Source organism: Tauraco erythrolophus, chromosome 5 (assembly GCF_009769465.1).
Source record: "Tauraco erythrolophus isolate bTauEry1 chromosome 5, bTauEry1.pri, whole genome shotgun sequence".
NCBI classification, from domain to species: Eukaryota; Metazoa; Chordata; class Aves; order Musophagiformes; family Musophagidae; genus Tauraco; species Tauraco erythrolophus.
This window is the reverse complement of record NC_141469.1, coordinates 19,427,665-19,450,371: the sequence shown is the minus strand read 5'-3', so window position 1 is coordinate 19,450,371 and position 22,707 is coordinate 19,427,665. Positions and strand designations below refer to the sequence as shown.

At 39.0% G+C, this 22,707-nt stretch overlaps 1 protein-coding gene across 4 annotated transcripts in view; it reads left to right on the top strand.

The window, feature by feature from the left end:
* The first annotated feature begins 6,807 nt into the window (after positions 1 to 6,807).
* MAPK10 (mitogen-activated protein kinase 10) overlaps positions 6,808 to 22,707 on the top strand; it is a 92,069-nt gene continuing 76,169 nt past the window's right edge. For 2 of the 4 annotated variants that reach the window (XM_086611284.1, XM_086611283.1), the window contains exons 1-2: positions 6,808 to 6,873; positions 20,135 to 20,304. In XM_086611284.1, coding sequence (XP_086467410.1) covers positions 6,808 to 6,873; positions 20,135 to 20,304 — 236 coding nt within the window. Of the gene's footprint in view, positions 6,874 to 20,134; positions 20,305 to 22,707 lie in introns of those variants that run through there. The other 2 variants (XM_086611286.1, XM_086611285.1) reach the window with 1 other exon arrangement.

Below are 22,707 nucleotides of genomic sequence, written 5' to 3'. Positions count from 1 at the left end.
ATGGCAGGCAAGTAGTAAGTGTTTTACTGTACTCAGCTCTTTCCAGTTAGGTTTTCTTCGGTTTTTGGTGACAATAGTAGCCATGGGCTTGCACACGTACTACTGGAGGTTCATCCTGTGCAAATTCAGGGCTGCTTCCAACATCAAAGTCCAGTTTAATGCCTCTAGGAAGTGGCTAGATTTTATCTTCTCTTTGAGTTTGCATCAGAGAACGAAGATATTCACTACAAATTAAAAGATGGTATGAGAATTTATGACAAAATCATCAGAAACTTTGACTAATTAATCTGCTGCAGCATCTCATAGGAGCAGCTTCTTTCTCTGATAGTACCTATTCATTAAGTATTACTTAGGTATGTGATATCATACTGTTCTGACTGTTCAACTTGGGCATTTACAATTTGGCAATTACAAATTGGGTATTAAGTGTAGAAATGTGACTTGTAATAATTGACTTGAAAATACATGGGAAGCTGGTAGCAAGGCCAGACTTGGAGCTCATTTGTTCCTGTCTTCTGCATGTGAGCTGTGATTGTTAGGAAAACCTGCTTATCGGTCCCCTATCTTTTCAGTTTGTATGCTTTTTCCTTTCATATGTATTTCCTTCAAAAGCTTTTTCAGTGCTATTCCAAAATTTTTTACCGCTCTCTTTTCCAGCAGTTCAGTTTTAGAGCTGCTTGCATGATTCTTATCAATTTTTACATGCCATCACTTCTCATCCCAGTGAAGATGATCTGTTTCTGCTGGGATTTAACCTTAATAATTACCCTGTTCACACCACTGCTTTCCCTAGTTATTCCAAAAATAATTAAAATGACAGCATAGACACAACAGAAAGACACTTGTTCTCAGGAGAAGCACTCTCCTTGTCTATTATTAATCCACTTGCAAATTTCAGTTCTTATTTATCCTCTGTCAAGTTTTGAAGCTTCTTGCCAAGCAGTGGGTCTCATTGAAGCTGGTATTGAAAATGTTCTGTTGTTGAAATGTTTTAAATTAGATGTGAAAAAAAAAAAAAAGTTCTATAAAAATTGGTGATGTGCCTGAAGGTCTGGTCTTTGAAGATCAATTTGATAGGATATTTGGACGTATATATCCCAATCATAACTGGCAGCAAAAAATTCAGGCAAATTGCAGCCCTTCTTTCTTGATCCAGCATGTTAAAGAAGTCAGAGCCCTCGTATGAAATTCCATAGGAGTCTGGGGATGAGAAATTACCACTCTCTCCCAGTACACTTTCTCACACTATGTGACCGATCAGATCTTCATTATTTCATACACTCAGGATTCAAAGATGCATCTGACGATATTCTGTAGCTTTCAATTTAGCATCTTTGTAGCTTCTTCGTTATTCTGGTTGTTTATACAGAGCAGAGTAGCCAAATCTCAGTAAAGGAAAAATTTACAGATTAGAGTATTACTCAAAGCTTCAGAGAACTGTGCTTCAGAGAGCTAAGCTACTGTGATAAGAGTAGATGTTTTCAGATGAAGGAGAGAGGAGTTCCAGTACTGGAAATACATGAAATGACTGAAACAGATTTTCAAAACAGGAAGCATTAATAATTCATAAATGTTAATCTTTGAACATCAGTGTTTTTCAAGAAGGTTTTTAAGTGACAGCTGAATTGATAAATTGCCCCCTTACTGAAGTGGGACAGGATTAGTATTATTTTTTAATAACTTTAAATGGTTATGCTATTTCATTAATTTTTTTCATGCTCTGAATCTTTCTGTTCATGAATGAAATACGAAGCAGCAATAAATACTTTAATTAGCCTCTGGTAGCACAAGTATAGAACTACGTGCCTGTGAAAACAGGGAGCATATTCACTGGACCCGTTGTGTACATGCGATGTGTTCAGATGGCAGTATCAAACAAGCAGAAGTGCTGGATTTGGCTCTTGATATGAATATATACAGTTTCCCCTTCTTATTGAGATTATCCCACTTGATGGGACTGGGAATAGATTATACCATATTGAAGGATGTCATGTGGTTCTGTTAAAATCTTCCAGTTTGCAACCATACCATACCAGGTTTACATCTAGTGATGTTTTAGATACAAGTAGTCAGTCTATACCTTCAACAGCCGTTTGATTTCTGTTTAAATTGGAACTCGTATGTTTTAATATTTTTTGTTACACAGGGTTGTGTTTTAAATTAGGATTTGAAGGATTTTTTTCCAATTCGTTTTGTTGTAGGACATGTCAATACCTCTCAGGAGCGTGGGAAGCGGTGACAAGAGCACCGAGGCTAGTCTGGGACTTGATTCATTTCAGCTGCAGCAACACTGCTTGGAATACATGCCAAACAACTGCTACAGCTTCTGCCATCAAGAACCTTGTTTCAACCCCAGATCGGTGTATTTGACATAGATGATTTTGCTGTGAGGTGAGGTGAAGTCCTGCCTGTCTAGGCTGTGATGAAGAAAGCGGTATCACAGCAGAGCAGCTGGCTCCGTTGTCTCTCTGAATTAAAAAGTTATATGGAACTTTCCTGAGACTCCACATTTGTCTTCCAAATTGTCAAAAAAAAAGCTTTAAATATGCTTTGACAGGCCAAGGCAGTATACATTGGGCATGAGGGATTTGCCTCTTGATTAGGAGACACAGGGATGAGAAACCGTCATGGAGATATTTTCTGAAAAGAAAGTGACTGTGCTGCTTTCTCCAGACAAGACAGCTCATTAAGTGTCAGCTAGGGAAGCAGCTTAAGGCAACACGATAGGTGCAAGTGCTGAGACTCCTCAGACCAGTATGAGGTCTGAGCTACACTTCAGGCCCCTCAGGTTCCAAGTCTGCCTAAGGCAAACACAGGCTCTCCATTCGTGATCCAGGAGCCAATTATGTGAACAACAGTATGGTTGGGGAAGGAAAACAAGGCTCCCTAGGCCAGAAGACTGGTTGCCAAATTACCTAGACATTCACCGGGTGCCAGTGTAGCTTTGAGGGGGAGGAAAGAATTCAAGGACGAGGAAAAGATTTACGGCAGGAGGCTCTATTTGAGAACTGCAGTTGCAATTGGATTTCTAGTCTGCTTTGTCTGCTGTCATTGTGTGGTTTCCTCTCTGCCCTCAGTAATTATGCTAGTAGTATTGATTCAATCCTTTCGGTCTTCCAAGAACTGTTTGACTAATAATGAGATAATCCTCCTGACCCCTAGAGTGAAAGGTAAGCATTGTTAAAAATAAACAGTCCTTCTCCAGAAAAGGCAGATTTGGTGGCAGCACTGAGTGGAAGGGGAAGCCCACATTCTTTTCCGAAGAGTAGTAAGGGAGGAAGAGTGGAGGAAGAAGAGCAAGACAAAGCAGCAGGACAGGCAGAGGCCAAACCTCAGTGGTATTTTCACAGTCCCAGCCAGCAGTTTGCTTGAAGGCTGGACCACTGGAACAACTCAGGATTTTCAGGATTTTCTTGCTCTTGCCTTCATGTCTACTTTCCTCCTCCTATTTTAGTGCCACCTAGTTTTGTCTTGTCTGAAAGTAGATCATGTGTTTGCTGCTGAGACTTGTATGTTTTAACAGGTTCTAGCATATAGATGCCTTGATCCTGGTGAAAATTTGAGATCCAGTTGTGGTGTTGGTGTTTCAGGGACAGGTTTTCTCCCTGTGATGCTACTGCGATCTCTGGCTTCCCAGCCGGATGCCAGCCTAGGTTATTACAAGGTGTTTTGTTGTATCAGCACTGTTGCGTTCTCCCAGTTGTTTCCATACTAGGTGATTTTCCTCAAGGTTGAAAAAATAAAGTGTCAGAAGTAGGGTAAAGAAACCTTGGATGCTCACTTACTAGGGAGCTCAGATCCCTAGTAAGAGAGGCTGTTTGTCAGTAGCTTCTTGGTTTATAAGTGCTTTATGTTGTGACACAACTATCTCAGCATCAGGCCGTTTTTTTATTTGTTTTACGCTGACATTTCTTCAATGTTTCTGGTGATGCGGTGTCAGCTAGCCCCAGAGGAGGTGTGATCAAGGATATTTATGCAGTTGAGGGTGAATGTGTTTTCTACATGAAGAAATTAGAAGTTACATACACGTGTGATTACTTACAAGGCACTGAAGGGAATTTCGTATGAATTCAATATACGAAGACGTGTACTATGTAAAACATGAACTCGAATCTGTTTTGCCCTGGGTATACAGTCTTAGACCTCTGTACTACAGAAAGTTGTTCTTATTTCTGGTGTACAATTGGAGGATCTCAGCTCTCTAGTGATTCATTTGATATATCTCATGCACAACGGAGTATGAGTATTGATCTAGGCCATTAAAACATATCATATTATTTTATGAGCAGTAACTGCATACAAGGACAACATACTAAATTGTAAAACATATTCCAATTCATAAAATTCACCAGTCTACTGCTCTGCCCAGAGTGAATATTAGCAGTTACAGTCACTTCTGTGGAAAACCGAGGAGCTGTGTATGACTAGTAATGCATATATAATACCAAGTGTGTCTGCTCAGCAGACCCTCGCAGCAAATTCAGTGAGGAACCATATTTCCCCAGTTCCCTTCCCTTCCCTTCTTGCTTTCCACTGGTCGCTCTGTCTTGAATATGATATGTTATGACTAATGACATTTCAGTCATTGATTATTATAGCAATATAATGCATCCAGTCAATAGGATTTCATAGAGTATATACCTGCAGCACGAGAGTGTAATTATCTGCTGACTTTCCAGACATCACTGGCAATTTGACTAATGTTAAAAGCTTTTTTATATCTTTCTTTTTCTTTCTCATTTGAATATAAACACTCTGTGGAAAATGAAGCTCTGGTAATGACTCACTGGGCGATGAGGCAGCAATCTCAGACGCTGTGATGTGATGCAGAAAAGGTCACACACTTGCTTTCGTAACAGAATTATTCATTCATTCATTAAGAATTAAACACATGTGGGAGCACATGATGCATTCAAGTTGATAAGTATTGGTGAAAACTTTCTTATACTTTCTTAAGTCCTGATCAGTTTGTGTGAGATAAAGATTCTCCAAATTAAGTTCTGTCTTATTTAGTGGCATTTACACCTGAAGTTATTTAATTGTTCCTGTTGGAGACAAGAAGGCACATAGCGTTTCAGAATCATGGCTGTATCTTAATGGAGTGATGGTTGCGGGTTTTTTTTTTGTTTTTAAGTCTTTGCAATGAGCTTATATTTAAAAGAAAGACATGAAGTTCTATATTATTTATGCCTTTTTACCTAAAAGTTGCTATTTTTTTAATTGTACTGTTAAAAGTTGGTTTGGGTTTTTTTTGAAGTGGAGTCATGCAGAAAAATCAATGTATGCCCAAGTCTTGTGACTATTTTAACTTGGTAGCATTACTGTGTTTTTTTTTTTCATGGATGTCCCATGCTAGACTGCAGCTAGGAAAGGATGGATTAGTCAGAGCTGAATGTGGTACTATGGAGTTAAGCTAAACCAGCTGTAATAGGATACACTGGGAGGTCTGCCTAGTCTGGAATGTGGCTCCCTTGGCCAGTATCAGATGTCTTGAAAGAATCTAAAAATACCGTGAGCACATAGTGGCAGATGTAACTGAGGGCTGTCTTGAGTCAGAAGTGATCTTTTTGAGGTTAATAACCTTCAGCATATTCCTTCTGATGTGAGTTTGCCTAATCACACTAGGACTTATGTTGATTTCTGACATCCACAGCAACGTGAGGCAGGAAGTTTCACGGTCTGACAAAACAGTGTATGAAGAATTATCTCCTATTGCTGATTCTGAACCTGTGGTTTCATAACTTAATCTGATGCCACATATTTCTTCTATCTTAAAAAAAAAAAAAAACCCAAACAGGAAAGAGTGTTTTCCTTTTCACTTTTCCATATGCCACTCATTTTATGGATCTCTAGCATATCTCCACTCAGACAGCTCTTTTCTAAGCTTAAAAAAATTCTCAGTCTGTGCTGTTGTACGTGCTTTGGACACTTCTTACTGCCCTTTTCTGTAACTTTTCTAGTTGTAAGGTGTCAAGATAAGAACCAAAACTAATAGCTGCCTTCCAATACCTGAAGGGAACCTACAGGAAGGCTGGGGAGGGACTTTTTACAAGAGTGTCCACTGATAGGACAAGGGGAAATGGGTTTAAGTTGAAGGAGGACAGATTTAGATTAGATTTTAGGAAGAAATTCTTCAGTACGAGGGTGGTGAGACTTTGGAATAGATTGCCCAGAGAGGTTGTGGATGCCCCCTCCCTGGAGGTGTTCAAGGCCAGGTTGAACGGAGCCTTGAGTAGCCTGGTCTAGTTGAGAGGCGTCCCTGCCCATGACAGGGAGGTTGGATTAGATGATCTCTAAGGTTCCTTCCAGCCTACGTCATTCCATGGTTCTGTGATTCTATGTAATGGTCATAAAGTGGTTGTACCATGATTTTATATAGTGATACAATAAGTCTTTCCCTTTCTATAACTTTCCTAACAATTGTTAACTTAGGACTTGTTTTCTTCCTCCCCATAATAATAATTGTTTCCCATTCCCACATTGTTTTGGGCACTATTGACATGATTTTTATGTTTGTTGATGTAGGAATATACAAGTGACATGATAAACTTTGAGGTAATGGCCTCAGTTACTGTAAAATTTTGCAGATGTAACCAAGTCATATATGAGGCCATAACCTTGATGAGCATCAGAAAGAATTTAGAGCCTATTTACAGTTCAAAGTTCTAACTGATTTCTGTTGTTCATAAACTGGGTAGCAACTCAGGTTGCTTTTATACTCCAAATGTAGATAAAGTTGCATTTTACTTGCATGTCAGCAGACATACAAGATCTTTATGTTTACTTTTTTTTTAATTGCAGGTATTTATGAGCCGCCATTTCTTGTATTATTGTGGTGAACCTACTCTGGATGTGAAGATTGCCTTTTGTCAGGTGTGTGTTCCTTACAGGTAAAACAAGGTACAGTATATACTTGTACTTCATTTTTGTAGTTTATGCTATAATAAAAGAAAAACTAGAAGTTAATTTCAGCAGCTTACTGCGAGTAACTGGTTATAGGAATGAGAGTAAATACGAAAAATAGAAGAATGCATCACAAAAATTACTTTTCTGTTTATTTTGAAGTTTATATTGTAGTTTGCTTGTAATGATTTTCCTTTTTTATTTTGCTAAAATGTTCTGAGATTTCTTTTAGTTAAAAATAATAGCAGAATTTGCCAACAGAAAAAAATGTCTGTACTTCCAAGAAACTTAATGATGAATTAAATGACATAACTATACGTACACAGCTGCTTTCACAGAAATATGAAAATTAAAACTATCTTATCATGGCCTCTGTTTTTGTGAGACAAAACGCTGTAGCCTGTGACTACAGTTTTCTGTCCCTTAGTCTGCCATTACTAGAAATGAAGGGAAGGTAATTAAAATTGTGAGGTTTGTCTTGTCTCCAGTTGAACATCATATGCTATGCAGGTTTTGGAGTCATGAGACTGCACGATAGCCAATTCAGTTATTTCTAAATTACCCTTGAAATTGTTTGGTCACAAGGCTTCGAAGTCTACAAAGCTGAAACCAACTTTGTGATAGAAAGAAAAAAGTGGATTGATTTGTCCAGTTTTTTATTCTTTTGGTTAGATTAAGTTAGTTAACATATATATATATATATATGAATCCTAAATATGTGTGCATGTTTTTCCATCATTAATGAAAGATGACATTTTTGGTCAGTTCTGAACTGGTTTTTGTGTTCAAATTCTGTCTCTTCATAGTTGGTGTTTTTTTTTGTGAGATGGGACACCAGTAATATAACTAGCTGAAGGGACATTAGGGACATTGTTCATTTTTGAGGGGTGAGAACAATGCTGCATTCTTAGAAATGGAATTATGGTAAATACTGGTTTTTTCCTCTTTATATTACTTACAGGGTCCAAGTAAGTGAAGGTACAATTCTAAAAAAGAAAGGGCTATTACTTGTATGTAAGCATTTAACACAAAATGGTGGCACATGTTGGGAGGTTTATTTTGTGATTTTTGACTCAGGGGTACTAAATATTTGTTCTGCTGAGAAGGCTGGCTCAGTAAATCATCAGCTCTAGGATGGATCTTGGCTATTCAGTTTGATAGTCTGTTTAATTGTCTTCTCTGTCCTTTTTTATCTCCTGTTCTTCATGTGCCTGTATTTGTATAACTGGCTTAATTCTACTGTTTTTGAGAGAAGAAGGGATTTTGTCAAACAGGATTTTATAATTTTTTGACAGTGTTCACTTGCAGAAAAAAAATTTGCAAAAATTGCAAAAGCCAGTTTTTCCTCAGACTGTATGAAAAAGACATTGAAGAAAACCTTATTTTCACTCTGCAGATAGAGTTTTTTGCATAGCTCTGCTTGCCGACTTTCCTCTCCCTTCCTCTTAGACCGAAGCAGAGCTGTACAGAAACATTCTATTTTACACGTGCAGAGGAAAGGTAGTCTTAATCACTTCCTTTTTTGTTCAGGGTTCCTTTAGTCTTGGCATTAATCAGTGCGTGACTATGTGTAGCCAACGCTTTCTGGCACTGCACTCCGGGTTCTTGATGCAGTGGAAACACGCCGCTGTAATTATTCCTTTGCTGTTACCCTGACTTAATGAAAGGTGTTCTGAGGCACATACAGAACCATACGTATTTACAATGGTTTTGTTAAAGTCCGTATGATGAAATTAACAGCATTTTAGATGAATTTTTATCCTTGAATGAAACTGATTCATGTTTAACGCCTACAGCACGTACCCAGAAAGGAGTCATCTCATAAATACATGCAAGAGATACTATCCTGGCATTGCAGGAAACAGGAATCTATCCTTCAAGCACTTACTGCACAAATACCTTTTCAAGGTCTTCAGAAGTTCAGATTTATTCTCCTGAGGATAAAAGCTGGTTCAGGCTTCATGTTAATTTATTCTCTCTGTAAAGATAGGCTCTGATCCAAATAACAGTTAAGCACATAGTTAGCATTAAGTACAAGAACAGTCTCTAAAGTGTTTTGTTGCATTAAGACCTTAGTTGTCATGGATGCTGTTAATTTATATTGCATAGAGCGGGATGTGGGTTATATCTGTATCCTGCTAATACTTAGTCCAAACATCCAGATCTTTATTTAGAGACTATTCAACAGTCTCCAGGTAGTAATATTGTTTGTTCCATGTTTATTCATAATGCTGATGTGGAAATCAAATGCCCTGTGATTTACTACTAATTCTTCTTCTCTAAGTGTAAAGTTCATTTGTAACTTTGGGAAACTTCTTTCTGCTCAATCAGTAAATCTAAGAGGTTCAGGAGCTACTGCTAACAAAGAATAGTGTGATAGCAGAATGGTTATCATCAGCAAGAGGCAGATACTGCCACTCAGATCTTGAGTTGTCTACAACTGACAAGGATCCCAGCAGTATCTAGACGAGAGACCACAAAAATGAGATTTTCAGTGATCATAATTCAACTCAATAACTTTTTCATGTGGCTCAACAAATGCAAAAATTATTTCTACTACATAAGCAAGCAACAGATATCAGAACAAGTCAGTGTGGTATAGTTTGATCCTGTTCTGTTGACCTGTTAAGATGAGACCCTCTAGTGATGGTGTACTGGAATATACAATTTATTCAATGGACCATTGCAATTTTCGACTCATGTTTACCATGAAGAATAGAAGTCCTGCTTCCATTTGGAATTTGCCCATCACTGTGGACTTTCTACAAAACGCAGAGTTGTGCTGAAATGTCTTTTATAAAGATACAATATTGAAAAGTGCTCCAATGATTGTTAGTACCATGGACGTATTTTTCTTGTAATAAACATTTTATGGCAATTTCTCTTTCATGATCTAAAGGCATAGCTGTATGTGCTATGAAAGAAAGTGACATACACCTAATTATGGGCTGTTCCTCTTGACACAGAGCTTATGTCATTGAGTATACTGGTTTTATATGATGAAATGCTAATTCAGCAGGAATAGAATCTTAAGGATTTCCAATTTAAGGTAAAAAAAAAAGCCCTTTCTGTGAAATACACAGCAGCTTAAGTGGGGTAAATATGCCTTCCTTCCCTCCACCACCCCCCTCGTTTACAGCGTAAAAATGCCTAGGTCTGGCATTACTGTGCATTGCTAGCCAAATAATGTTCTGAAACAGCCATCTTTTTTAAGGTTGAGAAAAAGGACATCTGCTTTTCTATCGTAGTAGAAAGGTATGAGAAGATGATTTCTTTTTTAGGCTTATAGAATTCCATTACACTTTTGTAAGGCTGATATAACCACCAAAGTTTTATCTGTAGGGCCCTACACATTGTTATTAAAGTACAGTGTAATGCAGAGTAGTATATTCTGAGTATTCAGACATTATTCAGGACATTAAATTTTAAGTGCTGAATAATAGCTAACGACGTTTAAAGGATACTGACCGCTTAATCCATGTTTTCCTTCATTTAGTTTTCCTTCTTCTTTTTTTTTTTAATCAACATTAAGTCATGTGTAGCCTGTCAGAATTTTCAAGATTTCTGAACTGTAATTGCATAGGATGCCTTTATTTAGAATACAATTCTATGATTTTTTTTTACTTGGGGCAGTAGTCCAGAATTTTCTTGTCTTTGAAAAACACATCTTTATTATTAGAATTTGTATGTCACAGTATTTCCATTTTGTTTTAACAGAAAAGTAGGACATGGGATTACTGAGATGAGATATTGGGGACCTGGCCATGCATGTTAAGAAAAAGTTTAATGTGAATCAGGAATGTAAATTTATGTGCTAATTCTTTGGTACGGCATCATCACTAGTCTTTATTGCCCAGTTTAAACAATTTCATATAGAGTCCCAAATAGAGTATGTCAGCATTTTTGTATACTGAAATTGGAATTGGTGCTGTACTGATACCAAAAGAAAAACCTTAGAATGAAATTTTAGTTTGCATGTCGAGAGCCTTTGCAAACTTCTACTCAATTTGTGCTTTTAAAAAAGCCCAAACCAAAAAGATTTCAAAAGGTTTAATTTCTTTCTAGACATCTTTTTTTCCCTGTATTCTGCTAACTTGCTTCATTTCCACTGTCATGCTTACCTGTCTTGAACAAAACAAGTGTGTAGACTTCCTAGATGCAATATTGCATCAATGACCATTTAAAAATCACATGATTTTAGAAAACCTTTCATTTTGCTTACAGAAAGGACTAGCTTTATTAATTGCATTGCTCTTCATTGATTAATTGATTCGTCTGGTCTGGTTTTTAATTTTATCCTAACTGATATTCCACTTTAGTTACAGCTAATGCTTTAATCAGATTGGGTGGAGTTACTACTTTGACCATTAAAGAAACTGTCTTGATGCAGAATGCCCTATAATTATGCCTTCTATCCAATGGGAGATTAATTAGTATTAATAAGCCATCAAGAAGTAGTGACCTGTGTCTTAGATTTCTAGGACTAAAATGATACTCCGCAGTATCAAGAACTGTCTGTTTCTAACAAAAGGTGTGATTAAATTATTCAGCTCCTTTTAGTCTTTGCTTATAAAAGGGAGAATCTTTTCGTTAGCTATTGTCTTCACAGTGAATACTGTAATTATATAATTATATTGAGAAATTTAATTTTTTCAGTACTTCATCTGTGCTGTTGTTACATGCTGCTTCTTTACCTTGCTGTTTAAAGGCAGCCTTGATGTGTGTCAGGACACAGCATTTTGTCTAGTCAGTCTTCTTGCTGCCCTGCTTGTGTACTAAAAGAAAGCTTCTTAAACAATACTCAGTATTTCAATGTAATTTCAGTTTCCTGAGAAGTGTAAACCATTTGAAATATACTGTATTATCAATATATGTGATAAATACAGAGAAGCTGTTAATCCCATCTTGGCTCTCCTGTGCTCTTAACACACTGTGCTTCTATGTTCCCTTCACTACTGTTGATAAATTGAGCGTACTTTTCTTTTCTTAGTGTTGCAATGTTTTGGCCAACTTTTAGTGATCCCATTTCTCTTTCCTAATCTTAATTATATCTTGCTTCTTCCCATGTTATTGCTTCTTTTTCAAATCTAGGGCCTCAGAACAAACCGATGAATGCAAACTGCAGTGTTTCCTCTCTTCTCATTTCTCCCGTGAGTTAGATGTGGCTGCTGCCATTGCTTTCCTCTGTTTTGGACAGAATTCCACAGTTTGTCTTTGCTAGTTTCTTATCTCTGGAGCTGTGCCTGAATGAGATGTTTCCAAACATCTTTACTGTACCTTTCTCACCTATTCTTAAATCTTTCTTTCCTATATTTTTGGCTATATTTTCCATTTTCACTGATTAAGTTCCTGTCCATAAAGGAACCTCATTCTCAAGGTATCTTTTATCTCAGTGTTTCTTGATCAGTCTTCTCATCCTTAACTTCTTTGGTATGATGACCAGGCTTGGATGTTAGCTGTGTGTCAGTGTTCAGGAATCTGGGGAATGAGGAACCAATTTGAACTAGTTGTTTCATTGTGCAGATATTCGCGTGTTGCTCATCTCTTAGAAGTCTGCCCTGGAATGAAATAGACACCTTTGGGTCACAGTGACTTCTGAGCAACACATGATACTATGGTTACAAATGAACTACAAAAATTTTGTGCCTGTAAGAAAGAAGCAATTAAAAGTACTTAAAGTTCAGCGAACATGTGGAGGACAAGTGAAGAATATGTAAATAGTATTTTGGTTTGTGTTTTGAGAAGATACTGATAAAAAGGAAACGGAACGCAGTCCTACTGCTTCTTGTGTAATCAGAACTAGGTAAGAGCTTGTTCTGAAGCTGCTGGGGTTTTGGTATCTCAATTAGAAGAGGTTAAACAAGGATAGTGTGTTTAAACAAAAAACCCACAAATAAAACAACAAACCAAGAAGCACTGGTGAATATTGTACTCCAGCTAATAAGATGGTTTAATATGATGTTTTAAAATAGAGTGAACAGAGCAAATATAGTAAAAAGATCAATGATTAATCAATAAAGGTTGAGTCATCTGGAAGAGTCAGCTGGCTACTTGAAAGGCTGACTTTGTAAAGGAGGGTAGATTGTGTCTAGGGGCTAGGACAAGACTGCTTGAGAGAGATTAAAAGGTGGCAGAGAATTAACCTGTTAAAAATCCTACTCAAAACACACTAAAATCAGGAAGACTGAGTGACTTATACAATCCTTATAGGATAGGAATGAGATGGAAAAATGGGAAACTGTGGTGTGATGTGGCTGATAAGATAAAAATCTGTAATGCTACACCCAACACCCCTCCCCCCCCAAGATGAAAAACCTATTTTTTGTAGGAGACTTGATCACTATCTATGGACTTTTGAGGTCAGGGAGAGACAGAGTAAGTGAGAAGTCTGGCTTCATAGTGAGAAAAATAGATAATATTTCTGCCATAAATGTGGCACATACAGTATACACAATGCAAGGTAATTTAGTAGGCGTTTCTATGCAAAAATTCTTTGTATTTCTCAAGTGGTAGCTTCTGTGGCTGTCCTTTTACATTGCAAAACCTGCAACCATTAAATCCAAAGCAGAGGGTTCAGAAAACGTCTGTTCATCCCAGAATTCTGGCACTTGAATCTTCTGAGAAAATCACAGCTGGATAAGTGGAAGGATAGCCGTTAAATTAATGGCATTGTCGACTTAATAGATGCACACAGTTGAGCAGGGCTTGCCTCTATGTACATTTTCAGAGCTGGCAGGAAGACTCTGAGGATTTAACCATGCTTCGGAATTTCAATTTGTATAACCTTGGTATCTGACTTTTAAGGTCAAATTGTGGCTTTAAGATGTTATCCTTTCAGATCCTGAGGGAATCAAAGGCACCCACCTCTGAAACGTGCTGTCCTCCATCCTGGTCTCTGTGTCTGGGATGGGCTGGGGAGGTGGGAGTCCCTGGGGAGCCGCTGTGATTGCTAGCTCTGAACATCCTCTCCTTGGTACCCTGCTCATCTTTGGGCGTTGTGCCAGCTGCAAATTAGGAGTCAGCCTTTCAGTCTTCTGTCTAATTCTTTTCCTGGCCAGCGTTCACACATGTGGAGTCACTTAGTTGTTTTCAGTAGCCTCAAATCATAGCACCAGCCCCCTTAAAAGCTGATGCGTTCCTGTAGGAATTTCTGTGTGCAGACAGGAAAGGATAGTCATATTGAGGTTGTTTCCCCTTGGCTGATGCCTGCTAACAGACTCTGTGACAGCACCCATTGTCTTGGAAATGCAAAGGAAAGCAGTTTAGCTTAAACTGCTATTAGCATGATTTGTATTTATAAAAGCTAAGATGTATGAGACACTGAGCTGTAAGAAATTGGGATATTTTGGGCTTATGGATAACAGGAGGAACGGTGTTCAGAAACAAAGGTCTGTCAGTGAAATATGATAAATATAGTTCATTTATGGGGTAGAAATGGACAAATAAAATGGGATAGCAGGAAACAATTCACCTCATAATACAGGAAATAACATAATTTTGTTTCTGTTGTGCTTTTTAACCCTCTCTTTTCCTCTCTGTGGTGTGAAACAAAAAAAAAAAAAAGGAAAAGAATACAACTTGTGACTGAGTATGAGGCAGCAAGTTATTTATGAGTTTAACTGAATTTTTAAATAATTGTTCTTTGAAAACAAAATATATATTCTCTAAGCATTTAGTAATGGTGAGAGTATCTTTTTTCTTCATCTCAAATGCTTGAGTCTTGACAATTCATTTTCTTTCCTTCTCCCCAATTGCTGGGATATTAAGTAAACATGGTTGTGGCTATGGCTATGCATTTAAGTGACCCAACAAGGATAGCTATGTTTCCAGGTCTGAAAAACTTTTACTTAAATTTACTTAAATTTTTTTACTTAAATTTACTCTTAAATTTCTCAGTATGGAGGAAAGAGAATGTCATTAAGTGTATGTTAGAAGTTTTCAGTTAGATACTGGAAAGAGAAAATAATGGTGCATGCATCCTTGTACATGTGAAATGAAAGTTAAGTTCCGGTCAGTGTTGAAGCAATGTAATTCCATTTTCCAAATATTTATGGAAACCAAGATCAAATGGCACTCCAAAGCATACTTCGTCTCTGAGGAATAGTCTTTCACATTACACAGAGGTCTGAGAAGCTAGATGTGTTTTGTTCAAAGCGAAAAGGATGGAGAAATTTGCTTTTGTTTCACACCTGCAATGTTTACTGTCACTTTGGAGCCCCAGTATTGTAGCTTGCCCAAATTCATTTGAAGTTCACCTGAAAATTTATTAACTCAGTGAAATCCACTTTTCTATACGAGACCTATGCATCTGTACTATGATATCCTAAGAAGTAATGCTGATTGCCATGTGTACGTATACTCTCTCTTTCCCCAGCTAATTCTTAATGAAGTATTAATTTCTAGTTTCTCAAGATGTCAGTATCAATCAAATTTGAAAGAAGTTTTTGTTCAAGAGTGTGTACAGAAGGGTATGTACACTGGCAATTCTTAATCCTGTATTCCTTTCTGCTGTCAGACAATCAAAACTTTAACTTAAGCTGCTGGTGCAGAACTCGTAAGCATTATACAGTAAAACCTGAATCTGACACCTGTGCTGGGTTTGTGTGGAGGGGTTCTGGGGGCAGGAAAGGGGATTCACCCCCTGGAACTTCACGGGCTTCCAGACCGAGTCAGACCCGTCTCCGGCCAAGTCGGACCCCCCATCCCCTCAGGCCGGGCCGAGCCATCAGCGCCTCTGCGAATGCCCTGTTTAAGAGGGGACAAAGGAGCCCGAAATGCAGTTTCGGACCTGCAGTGAGGACAGGGGGGAGGCGGGGGCTGCCCCCTCCCCACCCCTGGGCAGGGGCTGCCCGCGCCGGGCCGGCACCACCGGCTGGAGATGGCTGTGGCGGTGCCGCTTGGAGAGCTGGGAAGCGCCCCGCTCCCGGGGTGCTGCTGGGCCGAGTTCCCCCAGAGAGGGCTGAGATCTGAGAGAAACGGCCACACCGACACCAGGTCAGTGCAGGTGGAGCGGGAGGAGGTGCCGGAGCTGAGATTCCCCTGCAGCCTGCGGTGAGACGGCAGCGGCCCCCCTGCAGCCCGTGGAGACTTGGTGGAGCAGAGACCCACTCACAGCCCGTGGAGAAGCCCACGTTGGAGAAAAAGATTCCTGAGCCTGAGAGAGGTCATGGAGAATGGGACACACAACAAAGTAGAGACGCATCTAGAGTTTGTGGGATGATCCACGCCGGAGTGAGTGGCGGCAGCTCTGTAAGAATCCGTGACTGTGGTAAAAGCCTGCGCTGGAGCAATCCAATTGGGAAGGATTGCATCCTGGGGGTAGGACTCACTCTGGAGAAGTCTGTGGATTTTCCTTGTGAGTAGGGGATCCACTGGAGCAAGGGAAACGGGTGTAAGGACTCCTCCTCCTTTAAGAAAAGGAGTGGCAGTAAAAACATGGGATGAACTGACCTGCACCCCCCGCATTCCCTGTCCTCCTGCATCACTCAGGAGAGGAGGTAAAGGCAAGAAGAGAGGAGGTGTTATTGTTTTTAAGATCTAGCCTTGTTTTCACTCTCTCCTCTCAAGAAACTGTTAACAAATTGAACTGTTTTGTCCCCAAGCAAAGTCTGTTTTGCCTGGGACCATGGTCGTTGGGTGCTCACTCCCTGTTCTTTTCTCGACCCTCAGGCCTTTTGTTACATTTTTCTCCTCTCACCTCATCGAGGCGAGGAGGGAGCGAGCTGCTGAGTGGTGGCTCAGCTGCCGGCTGGGCTGAATCACAACATCGCTCACATGGTGTAGATGGGATGTGGGGAAAGGAGATACCAACTGCTATACCAACACCAAGGCTTCTGGAAGGGGTTTGAGTGAGCACTGAGAATGTAACAGAATAAGACCAAAATGTGGTGTGTAGGTTTCTTTAAAATCAGCAATGTGGATTTGAAGACTTTGAGAATGAACCTTTTAATCAGGGTTTGAAACTAAAACTAACATTGACATGTTCTATTAAGAGTATTAATTGCCTTGCCAATGGGAAAAGTTTTTTTTAGCTTCGTTTTAAAGTGGAACAAAACTGCCATTTCCTCATCCTCATTTAGGAAGTGGCTGTTGTATTGGTTTGGAGATGGTTTACAATTTGATTACGTGTCATCTTGATTTGGGGATCTGATCAAATGTGATTAATCCAATAACACTGTTAATTTGTTGATTTAGGGATTTGATTTAAATTGCGATCATGACAAGGACAGTTATTCATCTCCTGGTTCTTATAAAAGTAAGCAGTACTTTGGGCTTAAGCAGTAGGCTTACTGTGTTTTAATTTTGCTTATTTAGGCTTTGGTAAAAATCAGCAAAATACAGAAAGTAGGGGTTTTTTGTATTTTTTTAGTAGTGTGGATTTAAAGGGAGGACGCAAATTAGTAGATGACCTGGATACTGTTTGGCCTGTCCACAAAGCTGAAGTGTTTGTCACTCAGAGGAGTCATTCTCCTTGGAGTGAGCTTCAAACTGAATCAGCCTATCTTGAATTTTTTAAGTAATTCTTGGTGTTGATATTTTCTATCAAAGCTTCTGATGGCTCACAGGTTTTTTAAGTAGACAGGCTTTGAGAAAAACATTAACCTAAAAAGAAAACAATTCCATGAAAAATAAAACAGTCTTTACCTTTCCTACTCACACGCAGCTAGGAGCGGATTGTCGCAGGAATGGTCCGTTTTGTGCAGAGGAGAGCTGCTCGTCAGGGCACTGGTGTGTTCTGACCAAGTCTTACTGGTTGTGGTCTCTGTGTCCCATTCATCAACATCACTTTAATTGCTGTTGAAATTACTAAAGCGATTGCATACGTTATTTATCCATATATAGTGAGGTACTGCAGAGTGGTTCTTCTGAGCTGTTTGATTCAGTTTTTAAGACATTCCTGGATTTAAAATAATCACCTGCTGGAACTGCAGTAGTTCAGAAATCCCACTGTGGGCAGCATGAGATTCTTGAGGCCAGCAGCTAGCCAGGTTGGTCAGACTTGAAGTAATTCTCATGCGCACCGGATTCTAAACGTAGAGTGACAAAGTATCTGTTCCCATGGACCTCCGTACTACATGATGGACTGTTGGGTAGCTGGGCAGTGAGGATGCACACAAGTTATGGCAGGCCTGGCTCACCCAAGCCTTAACACGGTCATCTGGTTTGTTTGAAAAAGTCGCTGTATCTGTACTTCCGGAGGAGCTGGTTACAAGTCAGGCCCACTAAGGAATGCAATTTTTATGCCAACACTTTATATAATGTTGGTTTCAGAGTAACGGGTGTTAATGCTGAATAGCGTCTGCGTTGTTCTGATAATGACATCAGAAAAAAACACGCTGCAAATGTGTTGGTCTAGCCAGAGGGAGCTGTGATTATTTCCTGTCTATCCGGAGCATATTATTAAAATAAAGCCTCTCGATTCCAGGTCTCGTATGAATAGCTGAGCTAGCCAAATTTATGCACCTCTCTTCACATAGTGGAAGGAGTTTTTAGACTAAGGCTACACAATGTGAATCAGATGCAGTCTGTCTTTCTTCAGATGAGAAAAATTCAAAACTCTTTCGGAGTCATTTCACTCTCTGTAAGCTTGAATGTAGCACTATGTTGGTGTCCACAAATCTCTCACTTCCTGCATTTGAAAAAAAACCAAAAAAGCCTTGCCCTGTGTCTGATTAACAAGTAAATGTAATGTTTCTAATTGCTTTTCTGAAATGAGATTTTCTGTTTGAATGAACAGCTACATTTACTACAATGTTTCAAAGTCTCTAAATGAGGTGGTTAGGTTTAACCGATGCTGTCCAGTGACAATGGGCCTTCCAGTGAGATAATGGACAAAAAAAGAACATTAATTATCCTAAGGCAAACCTGAGAATCTAAGTTCTCAGCAAGGTCAGTTACCTGTTTTTAATGCCCAGCTTTGTGGAACACTGGAATGATGTCCTTCTAAATTGAAAAAATAATATTCACCAAATCGACTTTACATTTTTTCCTGCTCCATCAAAATTGAACTTAGTAGTCCTTAGTCACATAACACGATTGATTATTATATAGATTTTTAGGGGAAAAGAGTTTAGAATAGAGCAAATAAGAAACTTTAGAAGCTGTGTTTGTGAGCACTGAAAATAAATGCATAGGCAGAGAGAGGTATGTTTCGTTTGTGCTTCTCCTTACAGAAAGCATTTGGAAAAGTCTTGACTTCTGTAAGTGAATTGCCAACTACTTGAGGACAGATCTGTTGTAATACGTTGAACTTTTGCATCCTGTGCTCAGCATCAGGTAGTATAGAATCCTAGATTACAAACACTAAATTCTAATTTTTATCTCAAATTACTATATACTTTGCTCCATAGTCTTCAGGAAACCCAGCTCACTAGTAGTCATCAAATGGTTATAAAGTAGCTTTCTGCACAGTAGTTCTACAAATTTGGGTGAGGTTACAGGTCTGCAGTGCTAGCTTCAATGCAAGCATAGAAAGTTCACAGTAACTCGACTTTGTGTCATGAAAATTAGCCTTTGCGTAGGACTAATGCTTTTGTCAGGTCATAGGAGCAAAACTTCTATCCTTAGGAACCCAGAACTTGGGAATATCTCCTGAGCTACTGGATACTCTCCATGATACCGAGCAATGTCAGGTCACAGTTTGTCTCTGTTTCTTTTGCAACTCCTGGTGAAAGGTTCTCAAGGCCTTTATCATATGCTCAGGGAAAGTTTTAGCGCTCATAGAATCATAGAATCATAGAATGGTTTGGGTTGGAAGGGACCTCAAAGATCATCTTATTTGCTCTATCTGACCAATGATGAAAAGCCTAATTCCTATGTCTCTTGACTTCTACACTGATGTAAGTCTTCTTGTTTTAAAATAAGATATTTATTGCAGTACAAGTGAGAGCAGAATCAGCATGAATGTGCAAGCCAGTAGTTAGAAAGCAACAGTGATGGCAAGGAGAGACCAGCAGTGGAGAGTAATTGTGTCACAAACATCAGCTGGAGAAGTCACTAGATTTCTTTAATCAGTGGCTTTTTATCATTGCTTCCTGGGTGAAAGAGGGTTTGATACAGTCTTTGAGAGCATTTGAGAATTTCATGTAGATCTATGACAATGAGCCTAAAATGTGAAGGATTTATATTGGAGAATTAGGCTGACTGTGTTTTATCAGTATTCTGATGTTTTACCAGCCTTGCTTTCTGTGTTTTTTCCACTCCCTCCCCCTTCCCTTCTTCTGTACTACAGGGATTTGGGAAACAAGTGGATGTGTCATATATTGCCAAACATTACAACATGAGCAAAAGCAAAGTTGACAACCAGTTCTACAGCGTGGAAGTAGGTGACTCGACCTTCACAGTTCTCAAACGCTACCAGAACTTGAAACCTATTGGCTCTGGGGCTCAGGGAATAGTTTGGTAAGTATCAGCAGTTTCTCTTATGCTTTTAAAGAGGATTTGCCTCTTGCATTTCTTCACAGTGTGCTAGTCATAGACGTTGTCTAAAATTGCAAAAATAACAGTCAGGCAGAAGACATCCTCAGGCAGAAGGAGCCTAATGGTTTGCTAATAAATTCTCCTGCTGGTGAGAATGATAGCACTAGGTTTGTTTCTCCACATAGCAAAATGTAACTAACAAGAAAGCGGGAGAAAGATCTCATCATAACTGACAACTGTGGTGCTATTTCCAGAGGCAGTGCAAATAATATCCCAAGCAAACCCTGTAATTTTAGTCTTTGTACAGTAAAAGTCACTGAGAGCAATGTAGAAACTTGTCACATCCCATAGCATTCTCAAGTATTCAGAACGGAAGCCTTTCAAATTGAGGTAACTGCTAATGTTTCCTTTATTTCTCAAAGGAGACACTGCAGTGATGTGAATAAATGCAAACAAAAGACACAAATTCAGTAGCTCTCCTAAATAATACAAAAGGCTTATGGAATTCGAAATTATTATGTTCAAAAGTTGTGATATCTTGGTTAGCTTTTGCCTTTGCATTTTTAGAGATGGCTTTCAAATTTCCATGGTTTGTATTTAAATGTCTCTGTGCAGGCATTTGTTACCTGTTTAGTTACAAGGCATTAGGGTAGCTAACATGATCTTTTATCTCTAACTTGACCAGAGATGAAGTCTAATTCTGTCTGTCATCTTTATCACTGCTGTTTTCTATTTTGATGCAGTGTGTGCACCTTACAGGTGGAGGCAGTGGTAGAGCAACAGGTTCCTTTAATCTAGGGGCAAGCGGGCTTCCATGGATCGTTGGCATTGACACTCTATCAGTGTAACAACAATTAGCAAACCATCCAGTGCTTGGTATACTTTGAGGCCACACGAGTCCAAAGATTGATCTAAATGATCAAGTACTTTGTTTCACATCCTGAACACAAAAGGGCTAAAGGTTAGTTTAAAATCAGCTTTGGGCAAGAAACATACTTTGTGTTGAGTACTATTAATGTTCATTTTGCACTATTTGTCCACTTCCATATATAGCAACAGATGTTTTTTCTTCCTACTTATTATCTTCTATTTGTTTTAGAAGAAAATCAGATTTTGTTGAACCCCTCCGCAACTGAATTGCTGTAATGATCAATTATGAGCCGCAAAAAAACATAGTAGTTAAGCTAGATAAAATCAGTAACATCCCGTGAATTTATCTTTCTCGCTAAGAGTTGACAGGCAAAAATTAAGAATGCCTTCGGAAAGAAAATCAAATCAGAAAACAAGTAAGTTCAAATGAAAGTTAACACAAAGCCCCTGAATTGGCTGAGCAGCATGGAGAGGCCTTAAAATGCCTTTTACAGTTTGGTGATACAGATGTAGAAGTATTACGTGATAGCGAGCATTATAGATAATGATAACGAGCATTTTTGCTTAGTGTGTGTTGTGCAGTAATCTACCTGTCATGAGGCATAATTTACCAGAAATACATTAGCAGACCATGAGCAAAGCATGAAGAATCAATGGTGAAGTGATAAATTCATGAAAAAAATCGTGAGATACGTATATGTAGTTTAGCTAAGGGAAGACAATACATGATGAAAAAATCTTCAGTTGTGTAAGTTTCTACTTGTGTAATAATAATAATGATACAGTAATAAGTTTTCATAGTAAACTTAAATAGAAACTGTTTAGAAACCATAGGTATTTTGGTGGATATAGGGTTACATCTAGAAAAAGAAAATTAATTTAAGGGAAATAACGTGCTGAAAAACTATCTATTTGTGGAGTGCTGCTGGATCTGGTGGGAGAGATATTTTGCACTGCTCATCTTGTTCTTTTGCAAGGAATAGTTATGAGGAGCCCCTCTATGAAAACACTGGGGAAAAACCTAGGTCATAGTTTCTTTTAGATCCAGTGGCTCTGTTCACACTTCCCGACTTGTTGCTTGAGAAGCATAGCAGATCTGGAATGCAATTCCGTCTCTTAGTGCCAGAATTAGCAGAAGTATCGGAGCGGAAGGGGTGATTTTTGCTTGTTTGCTCTACCAAGGGCAGACATGTGAGATAGCTCAGAGGGGTTTAGGCTCGGACTTCTCACAGCATGAAGTATTTCTGGATTTTCCTTCCGGATAATTGTAGGTAAAAGGAGACAGCTTTAGTGCGTAGCAACATCTGGTTTTATGGAGTGATAAAGGTAGCGTATCATTGGTAAATGCTAGCTACCCTTTGAAGACTGAGCTGCTGCCAGCAGCTGCAGCCAGTGTCCTGTTTCTTGACTAGTTTACATTTTTGCAGCTTGGCAAGTGGAGTCCATGGTGTCTTCCCCGTGCTGGCAGAGCTGAGCTGCTCCTGACTTTTCTGCTTTGTGTAGTACTCAACCACA